This window comes from Scyliorhinus torazame, chromosome 25 (genome assembly GCF_047496885.1).
Source record: "Scyliorhinus torazame isolate Kashiwa2021f chromosome 25, sScyTor2.1, whole genome shotgun sequence".
Lineage (NCBI taxonomy): Eukaryota > Metazoa > Chordata > Chondrichthyes > Carcharhiniformes > Scyliorhinidae > Scyliorhinus > Scyliorhinus torazame.
Genome location: NC_092731.1, coordinates 9,726,067 through 9,738,368, shown reverse-complemented (window position 1 = coordinate 9,738,368; position 12,302 = coordinate 9,726,067). Strand labels below are relative to the sequence as shown.

At 49.7% G+C, this 12,302-nt stretch overlaps 1 protein-coding gene and 1 long non-coding RNA gene across 5 annotated transcripts in view; one reads left to right on the top strand and one right to left on the bottom strand.

Annotated features, from left to right (window-relative positions):
- Nucleotides 1-5,039, top strand: part of LOC140402303 (uncharacterized) — a 51,321-nt gene extending 46,282 nt beyond the window's left edge. The window contains exon 4 of the long non-coding RNA XR_011938117.1: nt 4,360-5,039. This is a non-coding gene — a long non-coding RNA (uncharacterized lncRNA). The remainder of the gene's footprint in view (nt 1-4,359) is intronic.
- Nucleotides 1-12,302, bottom strand: part of LOC140402299 (cytochrome P450 2C42-like) — a 124,279-nt gene that overhangs the window by 21,448 nt on the left and 90,529 nt on the right. For all 4 annotated transcript variants that reach the window (XM_072489974.1, XM_072489977.1, XM_072489975.1 and 1 more), the window contains 4 exons: nt 10,226-10,386; nt 9,094-9,270; nt 8,608-8,749; nt 815-1,002 (listed from right to left, as the gene is read on the bottom strand). In XM_072489974.1, coding sequence (XP_072346075.1) covers nt 815-1,002; nt 8,608-8,749; nt 9,094-9,270; nt 10,226-10,386 — 668 coding nt within the window. The remainder of the gene's footprint in view (nt 1-814; nt 1,003-8,607; nt 8,750-9,093; nt 9,271-10,225; nt 10,387-12,302) is intronic.

Sequence of the window (12,302 nt, the reverse complement as noted above, 5' to 3'; positions counted from 1 at the left end):
AAGGCACACGGTGTAAAACCCCCGGCTTTACCTGTGGATACGGCCGGAGAATTGCCGTGGCTGCGCATGCTCACGGCGGCGGCCTGCAGCGGCTGCACCGTGCAAATTGGCACGGCCATGCACGGACCCAGCCTGCCAAAACCTGCCCCCCTGTAGTCAGCCTCGCCATCCCCGGAACACCCCCCCATCCAGTGCCCCCAGCCCACGCCAAAGCCCTCCCTGCCTGCGAAACGGCTCCCCCCCACCCCCCATCCCCGACTGTGGCGGCACTGGACTCAGTCCGCAGCCGCCCCGCCAGGTTCATGAAAATAGAAAGGACAGGTGTTCCACACTGTAGGGAACCCGGCGTGTTGGGGTTGGAGCATCGGGGGAGGGCCTCAGGGGACGCCCTGAGGTCGTTCTGACGGCGTACACCGTACTCTGCGAGTATGCCGTTTTCGAGGGACGGAGCATTGCAAAAGCGGCGCTGACTCCGATTTTGGCACAAACGGATTCTCCGGGCGATCACTGAATGCGCTGTCGGCGACCAGAGAATCCCGCCCAGTTTCCATGTATCCGTGCTGTTGAATAGCTTCTCATCATGTAAAATTTCCTCCTGGTATTCCAGTCAATATTTCTCCCTTAACAAAAACAACAATCACAAAAAGAACTAGTTATGTGTCTCATTGTGTGTTTTGTGGGAGAATGGTGGCAAGGAATATCTACTACAATTTCCCGAATAACAATCGTCGTAGCGTTTCAAACGCAGTTCCATAATACAACGTGCTGTTTTGACATCATGATGAACTGTATAAATAATGGTTTTAATTCCAACCTTAGGAATCAGATATCCTCTGAATTCCACATCTCTTGTCACCATGTGTGGAAGACTCATGGGAGCAAGGTCGATGTATCGCTGAACTTCATGTATAACGGCATCTGTATATGGCATATTTGCTCGATCTTCAACAGTGGGTCTTCGACAGGATCCAACCACTTCATCAATCTCACTATGAATTTTTTCTGGTAGGACAAAGAAAGATAGTTTTAAATTGTTAAATATATTTAATTTACAAACATCATCAATGTCATCTGTGACACTTCGTACATTGTGGCCGATACCATTACTTTACCTGACTGCCAATGTATTTGATGGTCTTAGCCAATTGCAAGATATTGGTTGAAGACTACTGGAGAGTTAGAGCTTATTTAACATATTTTCACTGAGAAATCCGGGGTGGAAATCAATGCCCATAATCCAAGATTAGGCACACAATGTTTGGCTCTTTAAAGCCTGAAGATTTTAGGATGAAGCAAAAAAATTAAAGGAGGTAAGGAATCGTATCGTTTTGGGACACTGGAAAAGTCACCATATTTTTAAACCAAGTGGATGAGGCTTGATTTTGACACAATGAAGATCCGGGGAAAAACAAGATTGCAGAATGGAGGATATGCCAGTTGAAGGAATAAGAAGAGGAAGTTCAGAGCCACAGTCACCACAGAGGTATTGATAGACGCAACTGATTGTGATAGTGAGCAGCGGTTGAAAGTTGGAGGCGAGGGAGGAATGACCTGCCAAGTGATCAGCTTTTTCTTGGAACCTGTCTCGGTGTGAGAAGAGGAATTTAGGTGCCCTGCTACATGAATCACACAATGTTAGTATGCATGTGTAGCAAGTAATTCGGAAGGTAAACAGAATGTTGCTATTTATTGCTAGGGGAATGGAATATAAAGGTGGGGAAATTTTGCGACAGTTGTACAGTACATTGGTGAAACCACACTTAAGTTACTGTGTACGGTTTTGGTCTCATTTAAGAAAGGATATAATTGCATTGGAAGCATTGTGAGAAGGTTCACTCAACTGATTCTTGGGGTGGAGGGGTTATCCACTGAGAAGAGATTGTACAGATTGGTCCTGTATCCATTGCAGTTTAGAAGAATGAGATGTGATTGTATTGAAACATAAAAGATCCTGATGGGATTTGACGGGTTGATGCTGGAAGGATGTTTCCTCCAGTGTGACACAATTTAAAAATAAGAGGCGGGATTCTCCGTTTCAGAGACTATGGGCTGGGTGCACCGTTTTGGAGGCTCGGTGCCAATGCCAGCGTGGGAACAGTGGCATTTTACGACGGCCAAATACGGCGGAGACACAGCTGTCTCCAACACTCTCCACTATCCCATAGACACTCACCTCACGGTTGAGCATGTTAGTGAAGAGGCTCCTGGGACACTATCTAGTGCGCTCTACACTCGTGCTGTGGTACACCAGGTGGAGGTACGAACCACCGAGGAGGCGGACTGTCAGACTAGCTGCTGTCCAGATAGGTTTTGGGCTTCTGGAAAGGGCAGTCCCAGCGACAGTGGAGATGCAGTCACAGAGCCTGGGACTGCATGAGGGGTTGTCAGCAACCACCCGGCGCCTGCAGATGCAGTTGGAGAAGTCCAACTGCCTGCAGGGCCAGGAGGTAGTATCGGCAATGCGTGTCACCCTGTCTATGGGTGTCGTCCGCGGTGGAGGCCTTGGGGCCAAAGATATCCGCATTGAAACCCTGTTCGAGACAGAAGCGGGCCTCCAGGACTGGCAGATGAGCCTCGGGTTTGCTCCGCTCGCACCGCCTGTGGTAAACCACTGTGTTCTTATATTAAGGGTTGTACGGTAGAACCTGCACTACAGGTTCACCTGGGCCCCTGCATGCTAGCTGTGCCCAGGAGCCGGGTTATAAATATGCGTTGCCTTCAGCTTGCAGCCATTGTGTCAGCTGCTGTAGGAGGCCTTCATCAGGTCCGAGGTCCAGCGGTTGCTTCGGGAGGGAGTCATCGAGGCCAGCAACAGCCCCTGGCGAGCTCAAGTGGGAGTGGTTAAGTCTGGGGAGAAAAACCGAATGGTCGTGGACTACAGCCAGACCATCAACAGGTACACGCAGCTCGACGCGTACCCCCTCCCAACCATATCTGACATGGTTAACCAGATTGCACAGTTCTGGGTCTTCTCAATGGTGGACCTGAAATCCGCTTACCACCAGCTCCCCATCCGTAAATCGGACCGGCCATACATCGCCTTCGAGGCAGACGGCCGGCTATATCACTTCCTTAGGGTCCCCTTCGGCGTCACCAATGGGCTTTCGGTCTTCCAAAGGGAAATGGACCGAATGGTCAACCAGTACGGCTTGCGGGCCATGTTTCCGTAACTAGACAATGTGACCATCTGCAGCCATGATCAGCAGGACCACAACGCCAACCTCGCTAAATTTCTCCGCACCGCCACTCTCCTCAACCTCAGGTATAACAAGGAGAAGTGTGTGTTCCGAACAAACCGCTTAGCCATCCTCTGGTCCAGAACAGATTTCTGGGGCCCGATGCCAACCGCATGCGCCCCCTCATGGAGCTTCCCCTCCCCCACTGCCCCAAGGCCCTCAAACGCTGCCTGGGATTCTTCTCGTATTGCGCTCAGTGGGTCCCAAACTATGCGGACAAGGCCCGCCCACTCAAACAGTCCACTCATTTCCCCCTGACTGCCGAGGCCCAACAGGCTTTCGACCGGATCAGAGCTGATGTTGCCAAAGCTGGAATGCACGCTGTAGACGAAACACTTCCTTTCCAAGTAGAAAGCGACGCATCGGACGTCACCCTTGCCGCCACCCTCAACCAGGCAGGCAGGCCCGTGACATTCTTTTCCCGCACCCTCCATGCCTCCGAAATTTGGCACTCATCCGTCGAAAAGGAGGCCCAGGCTATTGTTGAGGCTGTGCGACATTGGAGGCATTACCTGGCCGGCAGGAGATTCACAAAATTTGCCCTACTCCGTCGAGGAAGTAAGGACGATCACCAAGGACTGCCAGGTCTGTGCGGAGTGCAAACCGCACTTCTACCGGCCGGACCGCACGCACCTGGTGAAGGCTTCCCGCCCCTTTGAACGCCCCAGTGTGGATTTCAAAGGCCCCCTCCCCTCCTCCGACCGACACACGTATTTCCTCAGTGTGATCGATGAATACTCCCGTTTTCCCTTCGCCATCCCATGCCCCGACATGACGTCTGCTACCGTCATTAAAGCCCTTAATTCTATCTTCACTCTGTTTGGCTACCCCGCCTACATCCACAGTGACAGGGGATCCTCATTCATGAGTGATGAGCTACGTCAGTTCCTGCTCAGCAGGGGTATCGCCTCCAGCAGAACGACGAGCTACAACCCCCGGGGAAACGGACAGGAAGAAAGGGAGAATGGGACGGTATGGAGGGCCGTCCAGCTGACCCTACAGTCCAGAAATCTCTCGGCCTCCCGCTGGCAAGAGGTCCTCCCTGATGCACTCCATTCTATTCGCTCGTTACTTTACACTGCTACGTACAGTACACCGCATGAACGTCTTTTTCCTTCCCCAGGAAGTCCATATCCGGGGTATCGCTCCCAACTTGGCTCACAGCTCCGGGAACCGTGCTTCTCCATAAACATGTGCGGCTCCACAAGGCGGATCCGTTGGTGGAAAGGGTGCACCTGCTCCACGCAAACCCAACAGTACGCCTACATGGCGTTCCCCGACGGCCGCCAGGATACCGTCTCCCTCAGGGATCTGGCACCAGCAGGTTCCACCCTCGTCGCCCCCGGTACCACCCTCCCTCATCAACCCCCTAGGACTGTCTGTCGTCCCCATGCCCACTCCCGTTGATGATTTTGGCACGCTCCTGGAGTCAACTCCGACCACGACAGCACCAACATCGCCGGCTCCACTTCGTCGATCTCAGAGGACGATGAAGGCGCCGGACCGGCTGAACATCTGACCGGCCGACGGATGACCAGAGACATTTTTTTTTACTGTTCTGTAAATACTAAAGTTTGCGAATTGTAAAGAGTTATCCACCACCCCTGCCGGACTCAATTTTAACAGGGGGTGAATGTGGTAAACCACTGTGTTCTTATATTAAGGGTTCACCTGGGCCCCTGCATGCTAGCTCCGCCCAGGAGCCGGGTTATAAACATGCGTGGCCTTCAGCTCGCAGCCATTTCGTCAGCTGCTGTAGGAGGCCACACTTCAGAGACTAATAAAACCTCAGTTTGAATTCAACTTTGTCTCCAGCCAAATTGATCGTGCCTCACCGCCGTCCCATGGAATCGGCCGGGGGCCATGGGGCACCCCGAGGGAGAGGAGGTGATGGGGCTCATGCCAGTGACTCCGGCAAGGGAGGTGCCGGAACACCACAGCGCTTTGGACCCCCCATACTCCTGTCTTTGCCAGCGGGCAGAACAGGGAGACATCATGCCATCTGGGACACCCAAGCAGCAGCCGGCATAGCATTAGGGTCCGTAAGGCCAGAAAGGTGCACACCAGTTAGATTGGCATGGGTGCAGCACAGAGTATCGTGTTAGAGGCTGGGCACAAACCTGTATACATACATTCACCATTTCACAATAAACACATGTTCACAACGTTTAAACCTGCCTCGGTGCTCTGTCAGACGCGTGTGAGGGATGGATTGGGCTGGCTGCAGAGGGGACGCTGGGGGTGAGATGAGCAGACGGGGGGTGGACTTGGGCCAGGGACCCCAGTTCAGCCAGCGCTCACCGCTCCGGTGCCCCACCCTTTCCCTCTCCACCCCATACCCCCTTCCTCCGCCACCCCTAGCGTTCAGTGGGACCATGTGATGGAATGGAAAGCTTGCATGCAGAATCACCCAGGTGGACGGTGGAAAGTGCTGCCGCGGGGCAGGAGTCAGATGTTGTCAAACTGCACAGAGTACCAGAGCTCATCGCAGAGCAGGTCGTCATGACCCCCATCCCACAGGCTAGACCTTCTGTTATTGCCAACCCAGGGCCCACACCCCATGGTGAGGCAGGTAGGAATCTCAGAGCGGGTTGTAAGGTGGTGGGGGTGGTACAGGGGAGGTGTTCATGGGAGGGGGTGGATGCCCAGGGGGCTCGGCTACTGGCCAGACCCCTGAGGCAATCAATCTGGAGGCGATTTGACCATTCCATGCGTGTCGGCCCTGGCGCACACATTTAGCGGCCTCCTGTGTGTGCCTGAGCCCCATGTCCTGCCCATCCGCGGCTCCTCCGCAGCCTCCTTGTTGGACGAGGCCTGGAGTTCATCTTCCGCCTCCAGCATTTTGCCTCTCGGCTGTGCGATGTTGTGGAGGTCTCAGGCTCTCCTAGCAATATACTGGAGGGCCCCTTCACAGCGATCCAGGTACCTGAACTTCCTCTTTAGGATGCTGAAGCACGCCTTGATCCTGCCCGTCGCTGCATGGGTGTCGTTGTGGCTGGTCTCCCCATCAGTCAGTGGCCTCCGGATTGGCGCCACCAGCCACAACTGCAGTGAATAACCCCTGACAGCCAGAAGCCAACCCTTCAGCCTTGAAGAGGTCAGGAACCATCGAGTGTGCCAGGCATTGTGCACGCTGCCCGGGTATCGGGTGCAGATGTGCACGATGTGCATCTCATGGTCGCACACCAGCTGCACATTCAGCAAGTGGAAACACTTTTGGTATGTGAAGACGGCCAGTGCTCGTTTGGTGCCTTGCATCCCGTCGATCACCCCCTGGACCCAATGCACCTTGGCGATGGCGGCGAACCACGCTGCCCGGGCACCTTGGTGGGCTCGGCTCGGTCCACATTGAATTTGATTATACTGTGCCAATCGGGTATATAGGGCCTCTGTGACGGCACGGATGCACCTGTGCACCGAGGTGTGTGAGATCCCAGACAGGTCCCTACTCGGCCCCTGAAAGAACCCATTGAGTAAAGCATCAGGGCGACCATCACCTTGACGGCCACCGGGAACGAGTGTCCTCCCCCATACCCCGTGGTGCTCGGTGCGCCATGATCTGGCAGGTATGTTGCATTGTCCCCCTGCTCAGTTGGAGTCTGCGAAGGCATGCCTGGCCTGGCAGGTCCTCGAATGGCAGACGCGGCCAATTCACACGTGGCCTCATGCAGTGCTTCCTTCCCATCACTTCCTTGGCTTGTTGGGCTGCCAGCTCCCCACCCTCACCAGCTGGTTCCTGTTCTCGGTGACCTCCCCGAGCAGCTCCAGCTTGTAGCCTGAATGCATCCCCCAAGGCTGCAACGACTAAGATGTCGGCCACCATTCTTGGTTGAATTCTGACGTCCATTGTCTGTATGGGGTGGAAGACATGTTAGCATGTTGGTACCCCTGTGTCCAACCAGATCCAATGGGCTACACAGTGGCCCCGGTCTGCACTGCAGACCCTGCCCCCGCATGGGCCCCCTATCCCCAAACCCACCCCATCCATCTTCACTCCTTGCACTGTGAGGGCCTCTGGCCCTACCATCACCCCTACTGCCAGAGGTACTATCGGCTATCACAACCCATGCCAGCAGTACGTTCCGTGACCCCCGTTGGGCGCCCTCCTGCAGGGCTATTGTGGGCGCTGCCCTTGGGTGGGCCACGTGCTGCCCCTCCGGCGGGAAGCAGCTAGTTGGGAAGGGGGGGATGGAATGGGAACATCCACACGGTCAGTGTCACTCTCGCAACCACAAGCCAGTGGGGTGTGCAGCAAGATGGCTGCCTTTCAGGCTGCGGCAATGGATGTCTGGACGCCATGGTGCTGTGGGGGGGTCAGCCCATCCCACAGTCTTGCCTCTGCATGTCCTACCTCCTCTCCTGTCTTGTCCCTCATCAGCCACTGCACCTGTTGCCCGATTTTCGAAATGACAAGCGAAACTCGCCGTCGGTAGTTCTTCCCAGCAGAGGTGGAGATCGCGGAGACTCCTGGAATATCAGCTCAGGCCTCCTAATGATATGCTGACAGCGTTTACTTTACGTCTGGAGATATTTGACAATGCAGTCGAGGCACCGAAGCCTGGCATTCTGGCGGGCACCTGGCACTGGCCACAATTTTGGCCTCACGCGCGATTCTCCATCCAGTCACATTTTGCGATTCCGGTGTCGCTGGACGGACAATCCCGCCCAAGATGTCACCCATTTGAGACCAAGATGAGGAGAAAGTTTTCAATGCGGGTGGATAGTCTGTGGAATTCCCTTCCCCGGAGAGCAGTGGAGGCAGGGTCTCCAATATTTCTGAGGCTGAAATGGACAGATTGTTGAATAACAAGGGTGTATGGGGCAGATCAGACAGTAATGGTTACAATCAGATCAGCCATGATCATATGGTGGAACAGAAGCAAAGGGGCTGAATGACTTGCTCCTGCTCCTAATTTGTACGGTTGTACATATGTGTATAATGCAGTGACCATTCTCAGATGAAAATGAAAATCGCTTATTGTCACAAGTAGGCTTCAAATGAAGTTACTGTGAAAAGACCCTGGTCGCCACATTCCGGCGCCTGTTCGGGGAGGCTGTTACTGCTATCCCCAGTGATGTTCACCTGCGACTAGAAATACAGCTCACTACTGCTGCCTTTGTTGGCAACTCTGTCAGCTTTCGGTGGGATTCAACATATCAACATTTAAATGAAGCCCAACAATTAAAACTTCCCAAGACCTCATGTTGGAGTAAGCTCTTCACTCCTGTCCCAGGTCTCATGCCGCTGTCCTGCCCCCAGGTTAAAATTAGATTCTGGATTCCGAAATGAGAATGTTCCATTCTCCCAGCACTATAATCCCATGTGTTGGATTGTTGAAATCCTCCAACCTCTTACAGTAATGTTGCTTACCCTGAACTTGTGGATACTTTGCCAGGATCTGGATAGCCCATTGCAGTGTCGTGCTGGTTGTTGCAGTTCCAGCAAAAAATAAGTCCATTATTGTCCACAACAAGTTCATGAGAATGAATTCCGAGTCATGCTTGTGTTGCTCCTGAAACAAATTTAATCTACTTTTAAAATATTAACGGCCTTATGTTGTGTGTAGTCACTTTCAGATTTCTTTTCAAATACAGATTGTGCTATTAACCAATCCACATGTTAAATTTTTTAGCTGCTTTTGTATTGGTGTCAACGAGACATTTACGACACTAGTTCCCAAAATGCTGGTCTTGTTTAGCTGGTGTTAAGCTTTGTGTAAACCTGTTGGACTCACCACATCAGTATCCAGCCAAACACCTCCTTACCTTCGGGGAGCAGGTACAAAAATTGAAACTGTACGAATGTAAAAAGAAAATTGAAACTGTACGAATGTGAAATGAAAACTTCTTCCAGTACCTCCTCCATCTTGATGAGGAAACAGTCGATAAAATCCCTGGGAACATCTTTCTGCAAACTTTCTTTATGACTTTGAATCATTTGATTCATAAAATTCTGCAAATCTGCTGAATTTCGGAAGAGCTTTTTGTGAGGCCCAGGCAGGAAATCCAGGATCGTCGGGAAGTTATCGTACAGCTGCAAGGCAAAATAAATGTTCGTTAACACTTATATTTCTGGTCGTATGGTGACATTGGATGAGATTTACCGGCTGTTCACACTTGCAGAAAATTCTGGTCCCACACCGGCACACAGGAAATCCTATTGACAACGGCGGGACCGGTAGATACCGCTGACAGGCTGCTTCCCCGCCAAAAAACACGTGGCAGGGTGGACCGTAAATCCCACCCATTAGATTGGTGTGGACTCAGTTATCCTAAACAGAACAATGCATGAAATACAGTTCAATCTCCTGTTCGCATTCCGAACCAGAGGGACCAAGAGAGTCTTTGATTCAATTCTTGGTGTTAGGTGAGCCAATAAGAGCTGGCACTAATCTGGGAAAGAAGCACAGGCAGCACGGTGGTACAATGATTAGCCCCGGCCCCGGGTCACTGTCCATGTGGAGTTTGTACATTCTCCCCGTATCTGCAGAGGTCTCATCCCCACAACCCAAAAAGATGTGCAGGGTAGGTGGATTGGCCACGCTAAATTGTCCCTTAATTGGAAAAAACAGAATTGGCTGCTCTAAATTTATTTTTAAGAAGCTGGGGAAAAAGGCTTATGTTTCTAAATAATGACAGGAAAAAAACGGGTGGGAGTAAATTGCAGAACGAACATAGGGCACAGGACATAATTATGGCACCCAGTCAGAGAAGTGGTTCTGATATTGGACTAAAAATCCAGGTAACAATGAGCGGGATTCTACATACTCTCAGATCCCTTTCTAAACCTTCATTTCCAAACTCAGATCATTATTTATCCATTTAAATTCAAGTTGTCATTTATTTCCCAGTTAAATAATCAATTTAAATCCTTCTGCAAATCTCCAGCTGCTCCTTGCTCTGCCACTCCCATTATTTGAGCATCTTCTGCAAATGTGACAGTTTAAGTTGTTTCAGTCACATTATGATTTTAAAAGAAAGGGAAATACCTGTATCCAGGGGCCACTTAAAACTCGCATATTTTCTGAAATCATCTCCGTCAATGTGAGAAACCTTTTATCTTCATAATCAAACCGGTCTCCAAAGACTAAGGAACAGATGATATTAGATGATGCACATCTCAGCAGAAAGTTTGGGCTAAGTGAGGTATCTGATATAATTGAAAGAGAAGGTGACTTATAAAAGTGTACAGTGTTACACAAATAGCAGAGGAATACATTAATATGTCACAGATATTAATATTCATAAGTATGTAAGTAAACAGTGTTTTATTCCTTGTGTCTGAATAAAGCTCGTAGTCTTACAGTTGAAGTAGATGCTTTATTGTGTGAGTTTGTTCTCTCTCCAGTGCTTATACTATGTTACATCTGAACTGCCGGTCTGTATCCTGCTCACCAACTGCCGTTCCTGTGAAGAGTGCCCCCTGCCTTCCTGTCTGTCCATATTTATACACCTCCCGTGCTCCCTCCAGTGATTGCTTAAGTGCAGTGCATTTACATTGAACCCTTGTCTATACAGATATGCAGATCACTACATCCCCCCTTTTTTCTTTTACATATTTTTTGTACAGTGTTAAAAGAAAATTCGACAAAACAATTTGATTAATTATGATATGCATATCTGTACAAGTTGTGATGATATTGGTTATTATACAAAGCCATTTAATATTTCTGAGTCCAATCTTAATAAAAAAGTTAGTGAGTCCAACTTTATGAATTTATTGAGTTGAGTTTTTTCTTCTTCTGTTGATGACGTGATGTTGATATTGTAATTTCTTTGTGAATGTCATCAGTGTTCTTGTTTTTAAGTAACCAATAAATCATCACGAGGTGTTTGAATGATCGAACCACTGATGTTGACTGACGTGGACTTTTTTCTGTGCTTGTGGTATCGATTCAGTATGTCATCTGCCTTGAAAGCTGGTGCGCTTGTTTGTTCTGGAGAAAATGTGAATTTGTCAGATTCGTTGTCATGCCATGGTATGTTTGTACTCTTGTCATTGTTTTGGAGTGTGCTGTTGCATTGTCCTTCATGTGCAGAGCTGTACTATGTTGTACAGGTTGTTGTTTCATTGCTGTTGTTTCTGTCATTTCTGTCTTTGATGTTTTTGTAGTCGTTCTTGTTGTTTTTGTTGTGCTTGTAGTTTCTGTTTTTGTTGTTTTCATTGTTCTTTTTGTCATGCTTGTTGTTGCTGTTGTTGTCTTTGTTATGCTTGTTCATTTTGTTCTTGTAGTTTTTGTTGTGCTTGTAGTTTTTGTTGTTGTTCTTGTTGTGCTTCTTGTTGTTTTTATTGTTGCTGTTGTTCTTGTTTCTGTTGTGCTTCTTGTGGTTTTTGGTCTTGTTGCGCTCAATGACTGTTCCATGTGGATAATTTGGGTAATTCTCAAAGTTATTGGTGTCAGTGTCCTTTGTTGCACCTGATGTTTCATTGAGCGTTTCTTCTTGAGGATTGTGAGAATGATCTGATGTTGCATTGATCTTGGTGACATCAGTCATTTGTAGTGGATTTTATTCCTCTTCTTTGCTTCCTTGGTGCTACTCGTCTGGAGTAATTTCTGGTTGATCTGCTTCATCTGTGGTCTCTTGGTGCTCCTCTTCTGGAGTCATTTCTAGTTCATTTGAATCATCTTTGGTTTTTTGGTGCTCCTCTTCTGGAGTCAAAATTTTCAAGATTTCATTTTCTTGTGTGTAGTTTAGAATAGATGAGGTTTCGATTGACGTGGTCTCACTGGACTCATGAGTAGCACTATTCTGATTGTTGAGTGCTTCTGTACAGACGAGCATAGATCTGTCAGTCTCGCTGTGATCCTGCACATCCTGTATGTCGATTGTGATCACATTGTGACTGTTCTCACATACATTGTCTTTTCCTGGTTGCTCAGATAAGGTGGATAGACCTTCATGGTCTTGGTCATGCATGGCGTTCGCTATGGAGTCTTTCATTGCTTCTATTTTGGTGTCTGTCAACGAGCTCTCTGTGGAGGCTTGCATCGCTCTCTCTGTGGAGTCTTTCATCGCTCTCCGTGTGGAATCGTGTCGTGTCCTCTCTGTGGAGTCGATCTGTGC